Here is a 25,787-nt window from a genome sequence, read left to right on the forward strand (position 1 = left end):
CTCCTGAAGCACCAGCAGACACTGTCATTTTTTTTCCATATAAAGGGAAACTGTAATTCCAAAAAAGAAAAGAAAGCAAAAGGTTCATGAAAGTGACATGTTTCAAAAAAGGAAGGGCGGGGGGTCCACAGAGACTGCTTCTGCATAGGTCCCAGAATTTGGTGCTACGCCGCCGCCAGCAAGTCTTGTTTCTCTTCTTCTGTGGAGTCATCAGTGACTAACAGGAGCACTAACACTGACAAATAAAGTTAATTTACAAATGAAGCCAGAGGTGAAATTAGAATTGCACACTATTTTTAAGAATACAGTCATTGTAAAACTGAATTTAGGCTTTGAAACAATGCTGGCGCTGACATCTCAAGTGTTTGTCTTGTCTCTTGGAGCTGAATAGACACTCTGCAGGATCCACTTCCTCAGATGGAGGCCATTACAAGGGTTGGGGGGGAAGGAAAGTCAAGGAACTGACACCTAACCGCCTCCCTCCTTTCTCCCAAACACACACACACACACACACACACACACACACACCACACACACACACACACACACACACACACACACACACACACACACAGTGTCCTTTCTTTCTGCCCACCACTAATCCGCCCAGTCCACTGTCTCTCACCATGTTATCAGTGCAGGAAGAGGCAGGGTGGTGCACTGGATGATTCTTGGCTTATGTATTGTAACTTTTGGTTGGTCGTTACTCACCACACACCTTTAAGAACGCACCTATCACTGCGTGATAACTTTGGGCATACTGCACAAACTGATGTAAAACGTGCATGTCGAGTCGCGGTTGAGGTTACTTTGCCTCCGCGTTGATTTGGCCTTTGAAAAAGAGCACCAGTGAGCTGAGGTTGAGGCGATACTGCACTGAAGTGGACAATAGACTGAGAAGGGTGGAACTTCCTGGCCCCAGACAAGCAGGTCAAAGGTCACATATGATGCTATACCTTGCTTTGTGAACCTGACCAAAAAAAACCCAGCTTTATTTACATTGTATATATCGCATTCTGTATGGTGATGGTACAGATTTCTGGATAAAAATCCATGTCACGCCATTCACCCAGTGTTCCCCAATGAAACAACGGTCAAGTCAACTGTGTGAAGCAAGTGTGCCGCGAGTGTGCATGCAGGATGGCGGGCAGCTATGGCAAACGGACAGTGTGACCCATTATCAGTTGATTAGCGGGCAAGTCTCGCCTTTTCCTGTGAGTGGTTCTGTATTTGCGAGCGTACAAACGAGGGAATAACAGCCCCTAATGCACTTTGGCATCAACTTCAAACGGCCGACTGTCAGGAAAGCTAATCTGTGTCTTTTTCCCCCCTTCATTCTTATGTTTTGACAATAAAGATAGCCTATCTCATCCCATTACACGCTGCCCGTCTCCTGCCTTATCCCCGATATGCCCGACAGCTGGTCCAAAAGAGAGTGTTACCCAATGGGACTGCTGGGACACTTTGATTGCACTGCTATCGAGCGTTATATTTTGCTGCAGGGAGAGGTGCTATTCTAGTGTTTCCCCAACTAAATCCAAGGTTAAAGGATGTGTAGGGTTGTTACATGCTGTCTCTGTGTATGTTTGTATAATATAATTTAAAAATATCATAGAATCCATTTTTTCTGTAGCTGTTCTTACACACCAAAAAAGTCAAAGTAATTTGCACAGTTGTGGCATCGTTTATTTAAATTCAAGGAAGCGGTGGGGCAGAAAATTAATACAGCATAGTACTGCAATTTTTTTGCATGGCAATATTGTATCAATACACAGAAGCAACCATTGTTTGTTTTATTGTATAAAATATTAATTTACAAATTAAAATGAAACTTTTGGTAGCCTACATAAATAATAAGATCAATTTGTTTTTTCAACCCACAAGATACACCTGGCTGTGATTAAAAAATGAAAACTTCACAAGATAAAACAGATCTTGACAAAATTTCTTATTAATGACCTAATTTGCAGTTGAAAAAGGTAATAAATCTGAAGTTTTACAGATGTAACTGGAACCAGACCCAGTTCTAGCAATGTTTGGAGTGAAAGCAGTTACGAGAGAGCTGACAAATAGCCAATACAACATGCTTTATGACATTGTTGGCATGGATACTGATATTGTTGAACTGGAAACAGAAAAACCCAACAACTAAACTCATGGATCATTTACATTTACATTTTTTTCATTTAGAAAAAAAAATATTTTCATTAAGAGAGAGGTGAACGTGTTCTACTTGACATGGCAACCTATCAGACAGTAGAGACTATTTCGATAAGATAAACCATGGCTAATATTTCATAGCACTGTTTTACCTACTATGAGATCTCTGACATCCTTTCTTGTCTGTTTGCTCTTTTACTGTATGTGTGTGTGTGCGTGTGTGTGTATGTATGTATGTATGTATGTGTATATGCTCTTTGCACCTATGTGTTTTGAAAAAACCCCCCAAAAAACATACGTTTTTTTTTAATTTACAAAAAAAAAAGTAATAAATCACAGTATATCACAATATATGTTATCACAATACTTAGCATATCACAAAATGTCTAAAATCACAATAATACTGTATCATGACTCAAGCATTGTGACAATATCATATCAAGGGGGCTCTGGTGATTCCCACCCCTAATATATACTGTATATATAAACCTTTACATTTTTTGAAAGGGATTTTACATCCACTTCATGTTAAATATTCTTTTTTAATAGCACTGCGTGGATTGGCACCTGGTTACATTTTGGATCTGGTGATTGACCACTGCTCTCCGTTCCTTGCACCCAGTCATAAAGCAAAAGTGATCCATGAGCATTTTCAGATGTTGGCCCGAAACTGTGTAATAGTCTGCCACTAACATTTAGATCTTCCCCTCAACTGATACCTTTAAAACCTGTCCTAAAGCCCTTCTCTTTTCTTTTAGCTTTTTTATCTTTATAAGAACATACCAGATCACACTGTTCTTACAGTGCGGTTTCTGTGTTATTTTATTAAAATGTTGTATGCTTTTATTAATTATATTATTTACATGCTCTTGTTTATGATTGTTTCTATTTTTTCTGGTTTTTGAAGAAAATGGTGAAATGTATACAATGATAAATGAAACATTTTCACACACCGACACATATTAGTGCAGTTTCACCATCAGCTTCTGAAAATAAATTGGCCATTATGTTACATTATGAGCAACGTTATCCACCGAGGATAACTAACAATTTCATCACACACAATGAAATTTCACAACTTTTCCAAGTCTTTCAATATGCTTTAGAAATTCCATGACATTTCATAGCCTGGAAATGTAATTGTGAAATTCCATGACTGTGGGAACCCTGGACCTAGCATCATTTAGCTATGCCTTGATATATTTCTCGAGTCAAACCCCAAATAATGTAGTGAATGACTGTATCTTGACCTGTTTCTGCTCCTTTTGAATTACAATATCGACTGCACTTGTGGCAGCATCTGTCTGCTTTTCTTTTTTGAACTCCTCTTTCTTTAAAAACACACTGATCATGCATTTAACCCTCTTTTCTCTATCTCTCTATCACACACACACACACACACACACACACACACACACACACCTTTTATCTGGCTCATGTGTCACTTCCTCAGAGGGTAACCAGTCTCCAGCTGTGCAAGTAATGTTACGGCGACATTTCACTTCATTTCCTTTTCGCAAAGGAAACACAGTGCAAAACAAAACCTAAACCAAATAAGCTTAATTAAAACATCCAACAAAACAAGAAATGCAAACAAAAATCAAGAAGGAGAAATTAATCAGAGACGGGGTTTTCTTGAACTGACGTTTAGAAAAAATTAGAGGAGGAAATGAACAATAGGCGAGGAAAAGAGATGGAAGAAAGGAGGAGGTGTGGGTGGTGGGGACGTGAAGAAGTGAATGTGAGTGGATGTCCCTTTTCCTCCTGATTTGCCAGGTTTTTATCTGGCAGTTGCATCAGATTGGGGAAAGCGTGGGCTACGGCTGTAGTGGCGTCGCGGCTGGACACTGCTGACAGACAGGCCAAAATACGGCTTTCTTCTGCTGCTGATTAAAGAAGTGCAACAAAAGGGTGGAGGGACGCAGAGGACAGACGCCCTCGCCAGTCACACCCACCCACCCACAACAGGCCACATCAGATCAGTTACAGTATAGTTTTAAAAATGTAACAAATGGCATCAGAGGAACAGTTTTTTCAGTAAGTGACTTTGATATGTATCTGAAGGGACACAAAGAAGTTAAAAACATGGTGATTTTTATTACTTTCTGCTCTTAAAACAAAGGTTAAAAATTTTGTACAGAAAATCTGAAAGAGAGCATTGAAAAAGTAAACAAATGCATTTATTCATCTTTGAGAACAACTCTAAAGATCTGTTTTGTCTCAAATGTATCACATTCAACATTTTAAAACAACTGTTAAAAATCCTAAGAGTCAACATGTGAAGTTTAGATTCCAAAATGCCCATAAATAATGAAAAAAAGTCCATTACAAACTTTATGTTCCCAAGAACCAAAAGAAAATTCCCAGAATAATGTGAAATGAGTAAACCTCAGAGTGCTCCAGATATATAATACATATAATACCTAACCAGAGAGAGTCTCACACAACACAGTGGGTGGTGTGTTTGAGAGACACTGTCCCCTGCTGGTCAAACCAACAGCTAATAACCTGCTGATACAGCAGCAAAGACAAACGGTGACACAGGATCACCAACACATTGAAGACGATGAGATACAGCTGATAAACATTATAGAATTATCAAAATATAAAAACGGACACCGGGAAAGATTGCAAGGATTGATGGTCACATTCGCTTTCTGAGATTATTCTAAACTTTCACTCGATGTCCAACAAAGAGGAATGAGATGAAAATCCCAATTTCGAAAATCACTTTTGGTAAAGTTAAAAAGTGTGCGTCTACCTATAAAATATTGCACTTCCCCACATAAATTCTTAATAATTCACAGTTTGATTGGTCAAAGGCAGAAGTTCCTCCTAGTGAGTGTCACATGGCATTCATAAGTCTTATATAAGACAAAGTGTAAAGCTTTCTTTTTTAGTGTTTTTGTGTAAATCAATGAGTCAGACTCAGTAAGCTTACTGTCATCTACAAAAACCCTGTTTAATGATGGATCAGAAAATGCTTCTAATTCTTCTTGTAAACTACGTTCCCAAAAGAGCTCCAACACTGAGATTATGACCTCACCCATATTCCCTGTGTAACCTGAAGATCCATAAACAGACAAGGTACTCTGCATCCTACTTGCTTCCACTAACAACTTACTAACATAACACTGGTGCAACCTGGACTAAACACAAGTGGAAGTAAGATTCCCAATCTTAAAATAGTGGTAAGACCAAAGAGGGGAAAGCATGGGGAAGTCACAGAGAAAGAGGGAGCGCTCAATTGCCCTGGAGCAGGAAGAGGAAATTACGTCACAGTTGCAATGTAATATTTCAAAATAACTCTGCTGACTTCTACATGTGCCAACAGAACAACGGCTATCCACTGGATCCTCTTTTCATGAGGAATCACGTTTGTGGAGGGGATTGCTCTCTTACTGTCCACTGTGGCAGGACTGGCTTACATCCCTTTTCCCCTAGTTCCAGTCATAACCATGACTCAGCTAACCTCGCAGTCCTCGCAGTCAAATAACTGCACAAAATTGGACCCTGATTATTAAACGCTGCTTTAAGCAGAACTCCAACAGCACACAGACCAGACTGACTTGTCACCTTTTCTGGTCTCTTCGCACAGGGCGACCTGACCCACGCTCCAACTGGCAAAGAGACCGAATTGCAAATGCCTTTAATCCAGAAGGTGCATATTTGAACTGGCTCAGTTTCTAAAGGTTAGGGTGGCGAGGAGGAAAAGTCACTGGATTTTAGACAGTCCGCTGGCCAGGAGGAGTCTGAAGGGGACGGTGGAGCGTGACACAGTTAAAGGCAGTCTGTGGAGACCTGCAAGAAAAAAAAACAGAAGCACCATAGCATCAAGCACAATCACAAGGTGGAGCACTGAAGTTGCAAAGCTAAGAAAAATAGTGATTTAGGTGAAATGAGAGTCGATTAATCATGGAACAAAAGTGAGTTGGGAGGTAATGGGAAAGTGCAGGAGAGCTGCCATGGTGCAGAGATGCTATCGGTGCTGTGAGGAAGGGGACTGTGTATACGTGTGTGTGTGTATTTGGCGTGTCCATGCTCCGAGCGCTTGTTTGTGTTGGGTGGAGGGGTAGAGGGTGTGTGTGCTGTGAGGGGTCTAGGGCGGTGTGCCTGAAGGTCCCCAAGGAGACCTGACTCTCCTCTTGTCCCTTTACACTTTCCTGAAAGAATTGTATTCTTTCTATCTGAGGAAGAGAGACCAGCCCAACGGGGAACGGGGCCAAAGGTGGGGAAACATAAGACACGGCTACCCAAGCGCAATTTATTTTAGCACAGCACAATCCCCCAGACAGAAAAATGTACGCATACTAAACGGGGAAAAATGGGCCAACAATGACAATAAATGATTATTAATTGATTTTAGATATAAAAACATAATTTTAAACTATTCAAGCATCTATTTTTGCACATTATGTCCATAGGAGGTGAAATCCAATACAAGACATAACAATTTGTATCATATGTTTATTTCAACAGACTCGTTAGTGCAGCTTTTTTTTTTTTTTTTTTACAGAATTGAATTTTACAATTGAATGTCTATTTTTTTAATTATCCTCCATTATTTATTTCATTATTATTATTATTATTATTATTATTAATTAATTAATTAATTAATTAATTTATTTTTAATTTATTTAAATTAATTAATTAATTTATTTATTTTAATTTATTTATTGGCAGCCCTAATGCAAACATAGCGACACCAAAGACAAATTTCCACTGAGTTGGACAATAAAGTCTCCCTATTTATAGTACTTTCACCTCCCTTTATAAAATAAAAATGAGAGTAGACTGACCAAAGGCACGGATGAGCTCTCTCTGCACTGCCCAGGTGACTGTCTTGATCAGGGAGGCAGAAGTGAGACCAGCAAACATCATGTTGTACAGGAAAACGATGTAGAAGTTCCCGAGCCAGTTGTACCGACCAAAGTCTCCCAGTAGATCGAAGCGGGTGATCCCTAGCACAGTGGAAAAGCAGTAAAAGAAAATGTTTAACTTGTGAATGTTTTTACGATTAGAATTGTTTTGGATGATCGGTCATATATACTTGATGTAACTTTTGATGTGAAATATTTATTATATCTTTGTATGTTTTGCTTTTGTTGTTTTTGGTTTCTTGTCATGGAGACAAGTTCTGTCCCCCTCGTGGGAGTCTCCAAATTTGATTGTTTCAACCTGAGAGTGGACTGACGCTCAATCAAGCAGATGACAATCACCTGAGAGATGAATGTGCTTGTGTCTTAAGAATTGCTTGCTCTGCTTTGTGATGATTTGAAAATGCCCAAAGAAGATCTGTTAGATGGAAACAATGCACAGTGAAAAATTACTGGGAGCTTTTCACGTAGTGTGCAGATCTTCTGTTTGATTCCTTGTGAATGAAGCTGGCTCAAACTGGGCCTCAGCTGCAGTATTTACGACATACAGACGTCCTCTTGTGGGCATTACTAAAACTACAAGTGAAATCAGCTCCTGTCATTACATGCTCTATCAGTAGTTCCCAAACTTTTTCCAAAAGAGACCCCTTTTCTATCATTGATAAAACTGACGTCCCTTGACAAAGTGACATATTGTATGCATATTTCACATTATAGTCGATGTATAAGGACAACAAGAGCACAGAACAACTGATTAACTGCACAACTAAGCCAAATAGTGAAGACAACAACAACAGGATATGAAAAACAAACCGTTTGGATGAATTTTAAGCACATATCCCGATATTTTTAGGAAGTTTTCATACAATTATGCCTCTATTATTATTATTTTTTTTTAAATTTTTTAATAGTCCTACATTATAAATAGGCTTCCTTTTTTTGACAATTCAGTGTCTTCCTTGGCCTGATGCGTGGCCAATGTTATACTGGCTCTTTTGTTGTTTTAACTTTATACTTTTCTAATACAGGTTGAGGCTGTTTAGCAGAGAGTGATGGCTCTGTGATATAGTTTGTGTTCAGGTCTTCACCATGCCTTTATAAAATTAATTCATTAATAATTTATTATTTAAAAAATCCTTGAATAATAAACTGAAAAAACAATAATTTAATTTAGTTTTTTTCCGTAGAGATGCATGTAATAATTAAAAATAGGCTTACTGTATAAATATTTCATAAGTTTTCTTGCATCCCTGAAGATCAAGAAAGCCTTGCAGCTACCCGTGAAGCTTTGGTGACCCCTAGTGGGGGTTGGGACCCCCGGTTAGGAACCATTTTGCTTGAACAGTGTTTTTCAAATGAGAATACCCTCCCAGAAAAGCACATTTTATATTTAACGTTCCTATATTCAATGCAATTGTTAAGGGTCGGAAACAAAAGCAATCACCTTCACGTTTGTGTTTCTTAATTATGTGTTTCCACAGAAAAGGTTTGGTGCTGGTCAGGGGCTGCTGGGCTGAAAAGTATTTCTAGCATTTATAGCAGAAATCTATGCAGCTTCAAAAAATAAAAAGCAGACTGTTTTTCCACAGATTTGCTTGTTTTAAGTTTCCATGAGCTTCTTTGAACTGGCTCACAATGTATTTTAATTTTTTTGCAGCAGTAAGTAGCTTATTACTTTTATTTGTGCATTTCAGTGGGAGACAGTAGTATACACCACTTTGAGCACACTCAAAGATCAGGCATTTTTTGGTATGCATCCTTTAATGATTGTATGCTTCCAGTTTCACTGTGAACACACCATATACTTAAAACCTGCTGAGAATCTGTACATGGAAGGAATTGGGACCTGGCTGCAGAGCTTAAAAACTGCTGCATTTGTCATTCAGGCTATGTCCTTACCAAGTGTGCGTGAGAAGACGGGCAGTGCTGAGCTCAGGATAAGCAGTGAAACACAGTTTGCAATTATCTGAAAAGAACAGACGTTACAGGTTACTATGAGAAGTAAACACAGAACCTCGGGTTAGATCTGAGTGTGAGATGAGATACATGCAAAGGTGAGCTGTCATACCTGTGTGAGGTTGGTGTCCTGTACTCGAGGAAGGAGGCCGGTGAAGAGAGGAGAACTATAGAAGCCCACCACTGAGGACACCATCAGATAGCTGAAACTCATGTTAAAGACAACACTGGAAAGAAGATTGATAAACTCGCATAGATAGTAAATAATATGCAGAAGTCAGAGCCTATAGTGGCTGTTTCATAGTGTCTCGGTTTCGACGTGTGTTCGAGCTCCATTGTGTAAAATCCAAATACTTACGTGAGGCACGAAAAAAAAAAAGGTTTATTTTGGAATGCATAAAAATACAGCAGGCAAGGTACTTCCATTATTACATCTCATCTGGTCCACTACCAACTTGATGTCATGCTCCTCACATAAAACGGTGAAATAAATCACGATCAAAAACACACTCCCAGTTGATTGGGAGAAAAGGATACAGGATAAGGACGACTTGAACCGCAGCGCCCAGTGAGCCAAACATGGAGAATGATGCCATCCCCAGGTGAGGGTCCTGACACACAAACACAGCAAACATCAGTGTACACAGGTGACAGACCAAACATGAAATGTTCACAAGTTCTTTGTGGTTAAATCCTCACCTCCATTCCTCTGGGCATAGCGGTCTCATCCAGGAGCAACTCCAACACGTTGAAACAGACCATCAGTACACACATCACCTGCAGACACATGAACAGTATTTATATGACAATCAAAACAACCATCTGTGCTAATAAATGAGAGTTAAGCAGCTTGTGAGAACATATTAAAATATTAGTGTCTACCGTCAATGCGAGGAGCATGAGCATGGCGAGTGGATAGCCCAAGTTTCGCTGCCATGGGGATGCTTTCCTACGCATTTCTGTGAAGAAAGCAACAAGAATGAAATCAAAGAAACAACAATACATAAGTGAAAAGCAACAATGACTGTGGTAAAACTTCAATTAAAATCTGGACCCCAATAAATGCAGAGCGCTTTTTTAACATTTGGGTGTGGCTCTGTGTTTTAACAAAAAATGCAGGTCTCAAATAGAGGCATGGTGTGGTTGTTTCTACTTATTTGGATGTATAAAACCCGCAAAAGCCCATCGGGTTGTCGGCTACTTGCTTGAACTAGTTTCAAGATGCTTCCATCAACAGAAAATGTAAATGTCTTAACTTTTGGCAATATGGTCAAGATGCCACATAGTGTTGGCTCAGTTAGATAAAAGTGTTTCAGAATTCAGGTGTTCAGTTCATTTTACAGAAACAATGATCACCAAAGAAATATCAGATTTGTCAGTATGGTCAACAAGAGAGACAAAAAAAGGTGACGCCCTACCGTTAAAGCAGTCATAAGTCTGAATTTGTGTGCATCGTTGATTATTTTTCACTCTTTTTGTTTTACTAACTAAAAGAGGTCCAATCATCAAAAGAAGTGTTTTTTATTCACATTAATTGTGTGCATATTGTTGTTGTGTATATTAATATGACCATCTGCTAACTAGGCTACTGATTTCAAACTGATGTTTTTGAATTTTACAAATAATACAAATAATTTCATACTGGTTTAAAAAAACAATTTGATAGTATTTCCCATCTTTGCTGAGCAAGAGCTTTGTGTGAAAGGAATTAAAGGCCCATCCCATGTATTTACTGAATATTAATTGAAATTTTTCAGTATGCAGTGTGATCAGTGTGAGAGAAACCCAGCAGGGAGCAGCCTGTTCAGTCAGTCTTACCCAGAGCGATGCGTTTGCTGCGGACTGTTTGGTACTCTTTTTTCATCGCCTCCATGTTCAGCCTGACCCAACATGACGTCGTACCGCCACCTTCAATCAGACAGCAACACATGAGGGAGACAAAAAGTCAATCAGTCAGGTTTAAATTTAATCATCAGGAAATGGTACAGGAGCGTGTTCATGGTGATGCACTCACAGTTCAGTTTCCTGGAGAGTGAATCTTCCTCAAATGAAGTGCAGCTCAAAGTGTCTTCTACATCTTCAAACAGCTGAGGTGGATAGGACACATCAATCGAGAAATCAGAAACTACAGTACGCAGCCACAACACGACTGAACAGGTATCACATACTTATTTTAAATGCCTTTCCAGACCTTTCCAAGATAATATTAACCAAATCTAAGAACAATTTTTGCACAAATACTTTTTTTTCCTATTCCAGCAATGCAGTTAAGTATAAAAGTAAGTAGTATATAATATGTGGTCCTGTGCAGAGGTAGGTTATATGTTTATTAGAGTTACAGGTAACAGGTAACTGTGTTAAAGTAAAAATACAGTATAATGCTCAGTGATAGATTTAAAGATTTCTATCATGTGTGGACTTGCACCCAGATGAGCTTGACTTCATTTGCAAGTTGTTGTTGTTTGCAAAAATAAATCAAAAGATGGATAAATTACATTAGATAAAATGTTTGTGGCAATTGTGACCGTGAAAAATCTAATTTATTTATTTATTTGACTTTTAAATTGAATTTAGGACATTTTAAGACTTTTAAAGGACCGGCGGACATCCTGGTTAATGTAAAGGCTACTCTATGTGAAGTGGGGAGTGTTGTCGGTGGTTGTGTGACTCACCCGCGGTTTGACCAGCAGGCTGCCAGTTACACTAAACATTCGGGACAACCCAAAGGGAGTGCACACTGAAGGCAGAAACACACAGATAATTGACATGCAAGTGCCACATGATAAAGTCTTTAGCTACTCAAGTAACTGAGATATACTTACACAAAAGCATTAACACTCCAAACAGAGAGATGCCCGAGTACAGGTAGGGAAGGTAATACTCCCACAGGTCTGAAATTCACAGGGGAGTATAAGCACATTAAATTCTGTACAACCAGTTGTCACCGTGGGATCTTCAGGTATAATGTGCGTGACTCACCGTAGAGGCTCTTCCTGGCTATGTTGTCGTGGAGGAGGGCTGATGCCACCCACACAATGCCCAGCACAAGCAGAGCCAACAGCAACAGTAGCACAACTGCTTCATACACCCGTGCCATAACCCCCTGCACAAACAAAACAGACACTCTGTGATGAGCTGTCAGTTTACAGTTTAGTCTTTATGAAAAGGTTCTGGTGCCATTAGTGAGGGACACAAGTACCTTTCTGGAACCTGCAAATCCCTCAGACTCCGTGAAGAAGTAGGCAAAAGGCATGAGGAAGACCAGGGACAAATTGGAGAAAAGGAAAACTAGGTTCCACAATCCTGACAGAGATGAAAATTATAGTTCCACGTTATTTTTCAGTGCACACAAAACAGCAGTAAAGCAGTACCTCTATCGACCACTGTGAGGTATAGTCCTGCCAAGAAGTGTCATATCTCAAGACTGTCTACCCAGTCTCATGTGCTCATAAACAAGAATGTGCAGCAATTAAAAAGGAAAAAATGTTAAAAGCATCTTAAAAATGTTCCTCCCTTCAGGCCTGGTTTACTTTTGGACATCATAAGTGCACTGAACAATAATATAAATGTAGCACTTGTGTGTTTTTACTCCCATTTTTTACACGTTGAAATAACAGATCTGAGGTTTTCTGTGCACACAAAAGGCTTGTCTCTGAAATTTATATAAATCTTTGTTAGTGAGTACTCTGACGACATAATCCATCAACCTGACAGGCGTGGCAATCAAGATGCTGATTAAACAGCACAGCCAACACCAGCAGTGAACTTTTACTGCGACCAACCCAACTCATACCTGTGCGGTAATGATGCTGTTTGAGCAGCACCTTGATACGCCGCACCTGTCAGGTAGATGGATCATCTTGGAAAAGGAGACATGGTTCCTACAGAGTTTTTAAGATTTTTTTAATGCAACTCAGAATGAAATTTAAGACCGCTTTCACTATAACCAAAATTGGAGGGGAAAAAAAAAATATATATATATATTTTCCCAAATATTTACATTAATATAAAACATGACAGATGTATTCTGTGAGTTTTTAAGTTACTTATTATTTTGAGATTTCACAATGCAATGTCAGAAAAACAAATTCACAAAATCCTACCTTTTGTGCCTTAGCACTTTTAAGAAAAATGAATTTAAGACAAATTAAGGCCTTATTTTTAGATTGATTAATTCAATGCTTTTTATGACTTTTTAAGAATCCCCTGGGACCCTGGGAGAACACTAACAAGCATTTTAACAAATTTACAATCAAAATTTGACAAAAATAAGGCTTTGTGTGCATAAAAAGTCTTGGATCTTTACCTTAAACCTGTGAATATTGTTTAATGATGAATTTTAAAAAAAATAGATTGCTATTGAATTGGAGTTAGATTGCTCAACTAAGGTAAACAACAGCTGTTGGGAAACAGTTGGAGCATTTTTTTTTTATTTAAACCCAAACAACACACACAGCAAGGTCACAGCCACTCTGTCCTGTAGAATTATCTGTTTGAACACAGGCTTGTAGTGTATTGATTTGGAAGTTATTTACCTGTGAACCTCAATGAATCTGATCCTGTTACAGACCGTAATGCACTCTGCTGTGTTCACGATTATAAACTGTTCAGTTTTATCTCGTTAAAAAAAAGAGTAAGATGTACCGTGGATAAGAGATCCGTTGAGCCACTGCATGTAGTAGCTCTGTGGGAAGGTGAGCAGCACCTCATTGGACAGAATGGAGATGGGGAGAAGGAGCACAGCACACACGGCAACAGACAGGGTGAATGTACACAGCCACAGTCTGGGAGAAGGAGAAAGACAAGCTATCAGTGAATATATGTGTTAAGCCTCAGCCTGACAGCACAGCCTAGGTGAAAGGCTAGGGTGGCTAAGGTAATACAGTGCCAGCGTGTAGGGGCAAAGGGCGGAGTGACACCGAAGTGCCGTCATCCCAACAATCAACCACATAAAGAGACACACATGCACACAAGACGGGGCAATAAATGTACAGCCAAAAGGCCTCAGGCCACTTCACGTGTCGGTCTGACTAAGGTATCTGTCAATCATTCACATGGACACTAATCAGAGTGAATGAGTGGGTACAGATTGCTGTGGATTAGTTAATCATTAGAGGCTTTTACTTACGCAATTTTGTTGACGGTGGCATCTTCAATGTCCTCTGAAAGAAAGCAGAGAAACAAGGAGGTTAAATCTATAACAAAAGTGATCCAAACTGTTTTTACTTCTATGTTTAAACAAGGGTAAGTTGCCTCAGAAACAGTCAGTCAATCTGTTTGCTATAACTCTTTAACTGAGGAGGACTTAAAGAGACAGTTCACCCCAAAATCAAAAATCCACTTTTTTTTTCTTTTACGCGTAATGCTTTTCATCAATCTAGATTGTTTTAATGTGACTTGGCGAGTGTTGGAGATATCTGCTGTACAGATGTATGCCTTTTTTTCCTAAATATAACAGAACTAGATGGCATTCTGTTTGTGGTGTTCAAAGTGCCAAAAATGCATTTAAAAACTCAACAGCAATGTCTCTTTCCAGAAATCAAGATACTCCACAGACCTTCTTGTGAGCAGTTTTATCTTCTTTCTACCAAACAACACCCACTAATTGTCCATGATTAGACGCACGCTTCCTTCTGTGCAGTGATACAGATTATCTTGAAGAATCGGGACATTATTTTTACATACATTTTTTTGGCACTTTGGCCACCAAAAGCTGAGTGCCATTTAGTTCCATTATATTCAAGAAAAGGCAGAAATCTTTATCTCAAAATACTCAGAAACTCAAACTAAAAAAAATGTGGTTGGATAAAAAGCACTAAGAGTAAAAATCCATAATTTAGATTTTGGGGTGAACTCTCCCATTACAGGTTATTCTAAGTACATCAGATTAAGTGTTGAAATATTAATACATAGAAAGTCTGTATTGGTGAGAGCTCTGTGTGTGTGTGTGTGTGTGTGTGTGTGTGTGTGTGTGTGTGTGTGTGTGTGTGTGTGTGTGTGTACGGTATATATGTATAGGGGAAAGGTGTAACAGGAGCACTCCATATGAGGATGAAGCCCCACTGGCCTCAGAGCGGGTAGTGAGTGGGGGGCGAGCATGTTGGGAACATTCTGTTCAAGCAAGACCAAAACTCTAGTAAAAAAACTAAATTACTTTTGGTTTCAGCACGCAAATTGCAAAGAGCAAAATATTTTAGAGTGTGAAAGGAAGCAATCTGTAAATGTTATGTGAAAAAAACTTTGTAAACCTCCCAAAACTGTTAACTATCAAGCAATATGCTGCAGATCTCTAAAACTATACTGTGCGAATTGTTTTGGAATTGCTAAGGAATGTAAACCAGGGCACATGATACTGTAAATTCACTTTCTGCAAATGTTGGTACAGCTGTTTTTGTAATGAGGTAAAGCCTGAGGAGCAAAAACCAGTTCTTGGTTCCTTATTGTCAAAAACAACTCCATAGAGACGTATTGCACAATCTGCATTTGGCTGCAGGGCACAACTGTTCCGCTGTTGTTGATGCACAGACAACGTTTACAACAGCACACTAATACATAGCAGGTCCAGGAAAAAAAAAAAAAAAAGAAGGAAAAAGGAGTTGGCCATGTCCCAGGTTTCAACCCAGCCCAGCCGCAGTGGAGCAGAGCAACCTGGCTAGCTGGACATCCGACATCTGCTTCCAATAGTTGCAAGTTATGGGATTTATTATGTAACTGTCAGCCCAGTCACCCCGCAGAACTTCAAATATTTTCTCAGTTTTAATGAAAGAGAACATATAAGAGATCCAAGTGCATGAGGAATTTTATGTAAATGTTTGTCAGCTACAAAGTTGTCAATACTGTGCTTACCAAAACAACCTTTCTACTCTTTTTTAACTGTCAAAAGCAAAAGCAAGTACCTGAGAATTATGACAGATGAAGGCTAAATTCATGATGCTGGTTGTGTTGAAGAAAGATCTTCTTTGAGATGTTTTGGTCTAACTTTAGGGGACTGAAGCTACAACTCTGTTTACCTTGTAGCAACATTCTTTCCCTCCCCTCCACCATCCTGATCCACAGGGGGACCGCCTCAGGCTGTGGTTACATGTTAGAAAACATGCCTCAGTCCGGACCGCTCCAGCCAAGCTGCAAAGGCTTGGGTCGAAATGTGCAATCCTGGCAGTGTGTCGACTTCAGTTATATTTACATATAACTAAACACATAAACCAGCTAATATCATAATAACGAATATCCATATATAATAAAATATTTTCTTTTAATAAAATTCTAAAATGATGTCATACTTCTTCTAAAAGTATGATGTCAATGTCCTGGATCAACAACACTTTTCTTGTTGTCTCTTCAGACGCTTTTCACAAACATTTAAAAGAGGGCTGTCAGCGTAACGCATTAATCACAATGCATTTAAGGTCCATAATATGTTTGTTTTTTTTTAAATGAAGACATTTGTGTCTTCAAGAGGCTGTTCGGGGCTGAGTTTTGAAGCTAGAGTGATGACACTGGTATCATCTGAAATTAAAAAGACCCGGGGAACCCACTAGTGCCAACCAATGTTGGCAAAGTCATTTCACTGGGGTCCCTTGACTTCTGATCTCAAGATATCTGGATGAAAATGGATTCTTTGGGTACCCATGAGTCTCCCCTTCACAGACATGTCCACGTTGTGCTGGTGACATTCAGTTATTTGCTGTCATTTGATTCCAAATCAAGACAATCTGGTAATAATTTAGCTTGTCAATATGGACTTGAACTGCTTTAAAATGCAAAATAGTGGAATCTTAAATAGGTGATTTAAAACAGTGATTAACTATGGAAATTCTGCGATTAACCACGATAAAAAAAGACTAGTTTGGTAAGAAATGTTTCAAGATATATGTGGATTTAGAAAATTATTTTTAAAAAAGCAAGAAAAAAAATCCTTAAAAACTATATAATTATCATAACAACATATGTTAAAATATATTACAGAATTATTATTTCTTTGTTTGCATGTTTTTCAGGTAATTTCCTTGTTGTTTGTATTTACTTTCTTTTATGTACTAATTTTCTTGTATTTTGTACTACTGTCTTGCTAATTTTGGGTCTGTAAGCTTTTCATTGCCTTCTTTCCATGTTTTCCAAAGAAATCCAGTTTGCTCAGGTTTCAAAGGGTTAAGAACATTATGTTTACAGAAATGAGTAAGGTTTGTGAAAAAGGTGCATTCATTAATTGCTTGTCTTAACTTCATCTTGCGCTAAATTCAATCTTCAAGTAAGGCTGTTGCCTAACGCATCCATCCACCCCTTCTCCACAAACTATAAATAAGAAACTATTTACTAAAAACAGAAATGACATGTTTGAACAACACATGTGCTCCCTTGAAAAGTGGCCAATATTCTACTAGAAAAAAAATCCCAAACACTAATGAGTACACCCCCAATTCCCCTCCCGGCAATTCTCCATGTGCGTTTCAAGGAAATCTTTCTCACAAAGGAGTCTTTGTGTGGTGCACCTGTTAAAATCCAGTATGTGAGTGATTTCATAACTCACCTGTGACAAACTCGGCAGTCTTCTTGAAATGAGTAAGTATGAGGTAGGACACCATGTAAAGGCATGTAAACAGGAGAACACAGATCTGCAGAGGAGACACAAAAGCAGACAGTGTTTATTTTTTGTTACTTGTTTACACAGCTAATCACAGAAAGGAAGTGCAGCCTTGATCTGTCATGTTGTCCAGCACTATTTATGAGCAACACATTTATTTAGCTTGGCTCATGTTTTTGATTTTAATCTAGGTCTTTAAAGTGGGGGTGGATATGCAGCACAGACAGCAAAAACATCCAGAAGAGATAGAGAAGGCCCAGGGAGAGGACAGGAGATGGCAAGCACGCGATCACGACTGCAACAGATTTTTGTTCTTCATAGAATAATTAGTATTATTGGTGCAGACAAACGGCAAGAAATAAACAAAACAGGCTATGTAGTGCTACAAATACAAAAATCCAAAAACATTCACCATTCTGCCAAAGTCAGAGAGACAGATGGAGTCTGAAGATTAGCACTTTATTCCAACAAAGAGTGAAACGGGTGACAGTGATAAACCAGGGGGGGATTAAGGGGAGGAAAACGGGAAAAGGGTTAATACCAGTGACAGATAGTTCCCATACTGCTTGTAAAGATCACTGTCTGACATTACACTAAACCTATCAGAAAATTTAGGCTAAACCTATATTCACTCAGCAATCTGTTGTCTGGCAAAGCTGTAAACATTTCAGCCTAAAGACTGAAGTAAATCACTTGTATGGCCATCATAAAAAAACAGTTCCTTTAATGAAAAGTACATGAACAGAACCATTCGTTTGTAAAAATACGTCTTTCAGATAACCCCCACTCTACAAACACGTTTTCACGTCTCAGAGACACACTCAAATATTTCCCAACTGTATGAACCTGTCAGTCGCAGACATGTCCCAAACACATCCGTGCACATTGCCAAACTTGTGTTTCAAGAATGAGTTTACGGTGAAAACCGAGCGACAGAAGTTGCATGCACTCCCCTCTTGCACAGAATATCAATTGCTATGATTTGGAAAGTTACTGTACAAGGAGGAAATTAAAACTAACCCCGAGAGTGTTTTTGTTAGATTATTCTTTTGGCTTTTATTGCCTTGACAAGATTGCAGCTACAAACTGACAGGAAATTGGGAGAAAGAATGGAGAAGACACGCACCGAAGGGCTGCAGGCCAGAATCGAACCCCAACACTGCAAAGGACTCAAACTACATGGGGCAGGATGCTCTACTCGCTGAGCTATAGGCCGTCTCAAACCCTGAGAGTGTTGCAGTCTGAAATCTACCGCCCCAAAAAAGTGCCTCTCTCAGCAAAACGATTCCCATGATACTCAAACATTTTGAACAAAATACTAACCAAAAGGTGACAGCCATTGCTGCCCCATGAGACTGTGGTGCTCATTTCACACCAGAAAACAAAGTTATTTCTTAGGCAACAACTACACTATCATTACAAAAAAATGGCGTGGCCTTATGGTTTTCAAATGTAAGTCAGTTCACTCTCTGTACAGTGTGCATTTTAGGATACCTTCCTTTCAGTGAGTCTGTCGTAGCTCTACATCATCAGCAATGTTTCAGTTAGTATGTTGATTTTCAGCAGACAGATTCTCTTCTCGTGTGTTAATTTTGCTTAATTTGACAATCTGCCCTGCTGGAGCCACTTAATGAAAACTTCTAGGGTCACCACAATCTTTAGGATTCGTCCTTGGTAGATGAAGGAAGTCTATGGTAAATGTCATTACAGTCGCACCAAAGGCACGTGCTGGACTGACAGATGAATAAAATGATGATGTGAAAACACAACACATTTCCACGTGGCAGCTAAGAGGAGCCCAGTAAGCACAAAATGATGTAGAGGTTTGTCACTGAAGTAACGACAGCAGCAAACAGAGAGAGAGGCTCTCTGGAGAATGACAACATGTGACAACATAAGCACGAGTTCATGGGAAGAACAAAGAGCCTAGAAATTAATTACTTTTTAAGCATCAGGTTTCCATTAAAGTTTTAATAGTATAGTCCAATACATGTACTGTGAACAATAAAAAGTCCCAAAGAGGGCCATGTCAAAACTATTTATGGTGAGACAGTGTGCATTTACATCAATGTTTTTGTTATTCATAACAAAAGGATATTTAAAATGGATCACTGGGACATATGAACATATGGTGCAACAAGAAACTGGGTTTGGGTTATGGGCTTAAACCCCTCCTCCTGCATCATTTCAGGAAGTTCAAGATGTTGACCCACTTAAAGATGGAAACAAAATCTTTAAAAGGAAACACAAAACAAGTCACAAGCTTGCCTGATATCAGACAGAATTGTCAACTTGTTGCACATTTCCATTTTCAGTCTGACATTCAGTCTGGGGAATATGATTTTCCCTAACCAATCACTAGAAACCAACAAATCCGCCTGAATCTGACATTAACGTTATTTAATTATTTTTCCACAGCCAGAGCCCTATCCGACCCGGCCAAATAGTACATATTTCCAGCCTGAACCCGGGAGCTTTTTGGGAGCCGTTGGGCTCAGGTTGGGTTAGAGAATTCGAATACCTGTTGATTTAGAAGAGCCTCAATAGCAGCATCTATCGCCTCTATAACAATCATCATTGTTTTTAACTCCTCATTTTTTGAAGCGGACCACTTAAGAACGCATGACAGCAGTTTGAATTACGGTATTATCCTCACCAATGCACTGAAAGGCTAATTGTTGGTCCCCCATGGTGCTCATTGGATCACTTTTTAAATGGAACTCCAGAGCTCGTGTGTACGATTTTACTGTTTGTGATAGGGGTTTAAACTGTATTGACTTAAAAAAACACTGACTGCTAGATAGCAGTGCTGTAATCTGTCTTCAGCCATATGACTGTTGGTCCAACCTATCAACATATTCTTTTCTTGTTGCAGGGGCTGTGATAAATACAGATCCTATTGTTCTGATTGCATTAAAAAAGTAAACTTATTAAACTGTATGCATATGGTGGAGTCATCTTTATGACACTTTTCCTTAAAATCAGATTTTAAAAAAATACAATACAGTATATCACTTTGCTTACAGTATTGCAACATATCCCAATATACTGACTTATAACCTGTGTCATGGTATGTATTGTATCACCAGATTCCTTCAAATTCAGTTGTGTCTGTCTCATTTGTATGGGATTTTTCCCCCCAGAATACCCCACACGATGCGTGAAGCAGCTGGTATTTTCACATTATCTAACCTGGGCCCCATTCAAAGAAGTTAGGACACCCCTGCTGTACTTGGACCTACCTTACACTCTGTTAGAAAAGAACATTTTTTGCTGTGTGATTAGGAATGATCACTGGTAACTATGAGCTACATCACACAGGCGACAATGGACTGTACATACCTAATCAGCTCACCCAGTCTGCAGGAAATGTTCAATTCTGCAGTCTAATTTGCTATAGTTAATCCAACAAAAGGAAAAGCGGGGAACAAAGGATGGGTTTTGGCTGAGAAATAATTGGATGGGAAGAATAACACCCTTTTAGTCCACGAATTTGGAGACACGTGCTGCTTGGCAGAGTTGAGAACTGGCAGGATATTATAAGCATCTGAGGAGAGAGTTTAAAGGGATTCAGCATCCAGAGGGGCACATCTTTGTGCTGAACACAAAGCCCCAGAGATCAGAGTTCACCAAGAGCCTTTTTAAATTCACAGAGTGCCCTAAAAATCTTTGTGCTGATTCAGGCAAAAAAAAAACAATGACGCTCACATGTTTTCAAATCTTGCTTAACCTTGTGGTTCCTGTAATAATGCATAAGAACGAAAGGTTGGCAGTGGCACAGCACGTTCTTGCAAAATGTCAAGTGGACTTCGTCAAGAGTGTTATTTCAGGGGCACCGTGCCTCTTGTCCAGCTAAACACGTTCAGGCAAAGCATGACGTCCTTTGTTTATAAGTAAGAGGATGGATTAGGCAAGGCCGATGCGATATTTTTTCAACAGCGAGAAATAACTTAAATGTTGCACGGGCAAAGCCACCCTAATCCAAAAGTAGGTGGGGCAGCTGCAGTATGTTCTTTCAAGAGTTTTGATCATTTTACTGGAATGCATCACTCAATATTTGATAACTTGGTAATATGAGATTTCAGAAACACACAACTGCAATTCCAGTAAGGTAATTGCATCCTTGAGAACAGAAAATGTATGACAACAATGTGGTTTTGATTTGTTTTCCTCCACAAACAAAAGCCATTGTATAGCCTCTCCTTAAAAACTAAACTAAAATGAAATCAGAAGAAAATTTAATCAACACTCCCACAAAATTGCAGATACTTTACGTCTCAAACCTATAGAAAGTGATTTCTTACATGCATTTGTAGCGGACCATTACATTTCTAATCATCTCTAACAATGTCTTTTATAGATGACATGGAGTTTTTCTCATGGTGACTTCATGCCATAATGAGTGCTGACGCGGAGTCTCCACGTCTCTTACTTATTGTGACCTTTTATTCAGCTGATCATTGATCCTTCCTGATCCCTGTAGGCTCAGGGTATGGGCCATGGGTGTGCATTCCTGGCTCTAACATTTACACCATCTCACATAAACAGATTTCGTTAATCTACACCTGGTACAGCTGCCAGATGCTGTGATCTAAGATGATTTACAGTGTTGCATTTGGCCTTGATTACATTTTCTCAGCGATTAGCTGGCATGCCCTGTTGGGCCAATGTGTGAAATTTGAGCTGTGTCTTTACTTGGTATTGTTTCTTCCCCATAAGGCAAAATCAGTATTATCTATTCATAATTTGGAAAGAATTACTGTTGACTTACAGAACTGGTGCTGCTGTGAGGCTCCTTACAAAAGCTGTATAAAGTCAACATTTCCACATAAGTACTGCCTTTTTTTTCCTGCCAGTCAAGCATAAAATGTTAACATTTGTCTCTACGCTAACAACATATTACACAGAGCGTTATGATTATGTAAATGAGCCTCTCTGTTCACTATTCACTGATATAATTAGCAAAAACACACAGCTTGTGTTGTCATTCTCTTAATGTGCCATGTTATCATTAAGGCATCCACCTATCTATCTGGTCTTTCAATGTGTTGAGCCTTTATCATCTGGACGATTTGCTATGCAAAATACTACAACTGTATATTTAGACTGCTGCCTTGTACTTTTCAATTTAAAATGAACTGGCCAATGATAAGCTCAGCCTAAAGCCATTAATAACCAGAGATGCAGGGGCAGCCGACCTGTCTGACAGGGAGCACTGAAGAGAGATAGTAAGCTGGAGACTTGAGGCAGGCCTGTGGCTTAAGAGGAGGGTGTCAACTAATAGCATTAGGTCCTCAGGTGAAAGGGACAATGACAAAACAAGGACACAAGAATACATATGGGCACTATAATAGCTGCTGCAAATGCGCTTCTATACAATTTAAAATATGTGCCTGCTATTGGAGTACTGATTGACATGGGAATGTCTAGAGAATGAAATCATCTCTACTTGATAACTTTTATTTGGAAACATCCTAAATAAGCACTTGAAAAAGAACTGGGTAAAGTTCTTAAAAAGTTCTTTACATTAAATGACCCCATACTGTTTGCTTTGGATGTTATCATAAATAAAAGCTATTTCACAGCAGAAATGTTGACTTGTCATAGCAGAAAAAACTCAGGAGTATAATGACACTGACGCTGACTCAGTCACATAAACTGTTCGGTATAATATCAGAGCCCTGAAACTGGGAAGCTAAATATAATTCATGTTATTAGTTACACCTGTGGTTTTACTGCTATGTAAATGTCTGCACTGAAATAGGTCTTCTGGCTTTACAAGTTCATTTACTCCACCCTAATATTTGCTGTTTTAATGACTCAATCTCCTTAGGGGATCAATCTTCTGCATAATTCATCCATTAAAGTATTTCTGTGTGATGGCATAATCCAAAACTGCAGTTTCTGCTCATCTTCTCATCCTACAGCAGGGTGAAGTCAAGTAATTTGGGACACCTTTTAGTAGATTACCAAGAAAACCAGCTAAAACTCTGAAGACTACCTTGAGTGTTAGTTTTAGAGCTTCTTATGAATCTCTGCTTTATGTCTATAAAGAAAACTAACGCAACCTGCTCATTGGTGCCATGTTGTACACAATGGACGTGTGTTCATGACAAATGATGGGTAACTGTGGACTATTGTGGCCAATATGACCTAACTGCATCATCTTTAATATTTTTAAATCGCCAAAAAAATTCACGTCTATAATATTACAGGGTTGCATACGATAAATTCATGGCACCTGGTAGCCTTGAGACATGCTGGTTTCACTATAGAAAAATGTCCCATTTTAGTTTAATTGTATGTTCCATTTTACCTGAATGATTTCACACTCACTCAAAACCCTTACAAAAAGTGTACTGTGAAAATGTTTGGGTCATAAATTGATTAAAATGCAACATCGTACAACCATTTTCGGTGTTATACACTTATTGTTTTAGTTGCAGTACTCTTATTACCAAAGGGAGAAAATCACCATGCCACATGGCTTTCCTTGCAAGCTCTTGGACCAGATCAATAAAAATGATCATTTCATGTGAAGTACATTTGTGTTAATGCACTAACATGTTCTGTGACTGACTGCTAATATTTAGAGCCCAAGATATGCAACCAAACCAGGACAAATTTATCACCGATTCCAACATATGCAGAAGAAAAACATATTGTTTGACACTGTTCCTTATGCGACACTGTACCAGCACTATCTCTAATCTTAGGGAAATGGACTACCTATGAAACCTGATTGTACTTTTTTTAGGGTTAAAGGTTAGTATCCATGTGCCTTGCTGTAACTGAACTGATGTTTCATGGCAAGTCTGAAGTTCAACATGGTGTTGCACAAAACGGAGTCAGTCACTGAGGACAAAACTGTACAATAAAAGCAAAATGCATTATTTAAAGTGTAGTCAAACTGAAAAATGTGATACACAGTAGTGTGCAAAAGCATAGGCCACCTTAGAGCTGGTATTTTAGCAAAGCTGTAATGAGGATATACATTATAAATGTATTTCCCAGTCTTTTTTATTAAGCTACAATACATTAAAACTCCCAAAAAGTAAGAACAAAATGTTTTTTTTCAGACTGAAGTCAATATTTAGAGTTAAACATGAAATTGGACAACTATAACAAAAGGTAGCTCAAACAAATACTGAGCTTTGGACATGTCTTGAATGTAATCTGGTGCAAATACACCAGAACATTAGTATTACAAATCTCTTATTGTCTGCCCAAGAGAGTTCAAGACATGCTAAGTGGAATGGGAGGTCACACTAAATACTTGAAATTTTAGCCTGTTGAAAAAGTTTTGCGGTTTTTAATACTGCAAATACATATTTCCTGTACATTCTGGTTGTATTTAAGAGAAGTGACTACTGAGCAATAAATATGTATGATCATTACAATGGCCTGAGACTTATGCACAGTACTGTAGGGGGGGGGGTCCAAACAATATCAAAGAGATAAATGCAGATTTTAGGAGAAGTCCAAACACAAAGAAAGTGCCCCAGATGCTGAGTAAGCTGCTTGATGTTCATGTGCTTTCACCACAACCTAATGACCAGCTGCATCCGTGCAACAATTACCGTCTGTACAGAAGTTAAGCTAACTGCCACAGCACTCCAACATTTAGCTTAAACCACCTAAAAATTCGTGCTAAACTTATTGTTACAGACACTCTTGCTTTGAGCTGAAATGTGACACTTAGATAACTTAAACTGGAGAGTTGAGCAACAGCCGAGTCACGCGAAACAAACACTTTTACGTGGCTCCCTTGTCCTGATCGATTGTTTTTTCCCCTCATATGCATTTTAACCGACGGTCACAGCAGCACAGATCGGTACTTACTATGGTCTCCCGGACACGGTTGTGGAAAAGTTGCTCTCTAACCGACACGTCGTCCATTCTCCGAAACCATACCAGTATCCTCAGGCTGAGAAGCACTGGAGGGGCAGAAATGGTTAAAAGTTTAAAAGCATCTTGTTGTTAATGCCGTGGATGTGTTGCAGTGCCGCCCGGCTGCATTTAAGCGTCTGAGCTAGCTGGTGCTGCTAGCTCCTCTGAGCTCTGATAAAAGACAAACAAGGAGGGGTCCTCGAGGGGAGGGGCCACGCGGAGGGGCGGGGGCCCAGACATTCAGGTAGCTGTCAATCATCACTATAATTAATACTTCAGCGTCATCACCATTGTAGGTTATTCATATCCAAAGGTGTGTATGC

The 25,787-nt window shown here is 39.1% G+C and overlaps 1 protein-coding gene across 1 annotated transcript; it reads right to left on the minus strand.

The window, feature by feature from the left end:
- Positions 1-4,483: 4,483 nt before the first annotated feature.
- On the minus strand, positions 4,484-25,617 carry lmbr1l (limb development membrane protein 1-like). Its single transcript, XM_042492231.1, has 17 exons — positions 25,417-25,617; positions 17,521-17,605; positions 14,122-14,155; positions 13,638-13,777; positions 12,193-12,296; positions 11,973-12,096; positions 11,816-11,884; positions 11,666-11,730; positions 11,008-11,080; positions 10,812-10,901; positions 9,876-9,952; positions 9,693-9,770; positions 9,531-9,604; positions 9,106-9,196; positions 8,937-9,003; positions 6,960-7,121; positions 4,484-5,961 (listed from the first exon to the last, which is right to left on the minus strand). Exons 1-17 carry the CDS (start codon positions 25,471-25,473, stop codon positions 5,876-5,878), a joined length of 1,476 nt encoding a protein of 491 aa, XP_042348165.1. The 5' UTR covers positions 25,474-25,617; the 3' UTR covers positions 4,484-5,875.
- Positions 25,618-25,787: the final 170 nt, after the last annotated feature.

This window comes from Plectropomus leopardus, chromosome 8 (genome assembly GCF_008729295.1).
Source record: "Plectropomus leopardus isolate mb chromosome 8, YSFRI_Pleo_2.0, whole genome shotgun sequence".
Classification (NCBI taxonomy): domain Eukaryota; kingdom Metazoa; phylum Chordata; class Actinopteri; order Perciformes; family Serranidae; genus Plectropomus; species Plectropomus leopardus.

What these genes read in the sequence shown, in the direction of transcription:
- lmbr1l (XM_042492231.1), bottom strand. Translation starts at nt 25,473, where the DNA reads ATGGACGACGTGTCGGTTAGAGAGCAACTTTTCCACAACCGTGTCCGG. An exon ending in AGGACACCAACCTCACACAG is followed by an intron (nt 9,004 to 9,105) that starts GTATGACAGCTC and finishes TGTTCTTTTCAG; the next exon opens with ATAATTGCAAACTGTGTTTC. An exon ending in AGAGCTCATCCGTGCCTTTG is followed by an intron (nt 5,962 to 6,959) that starts GTCAGTCTACTC and finishes TTTTTCTTGCAG; the next exon opens with GTCTCCACAGACTGCCTTTA.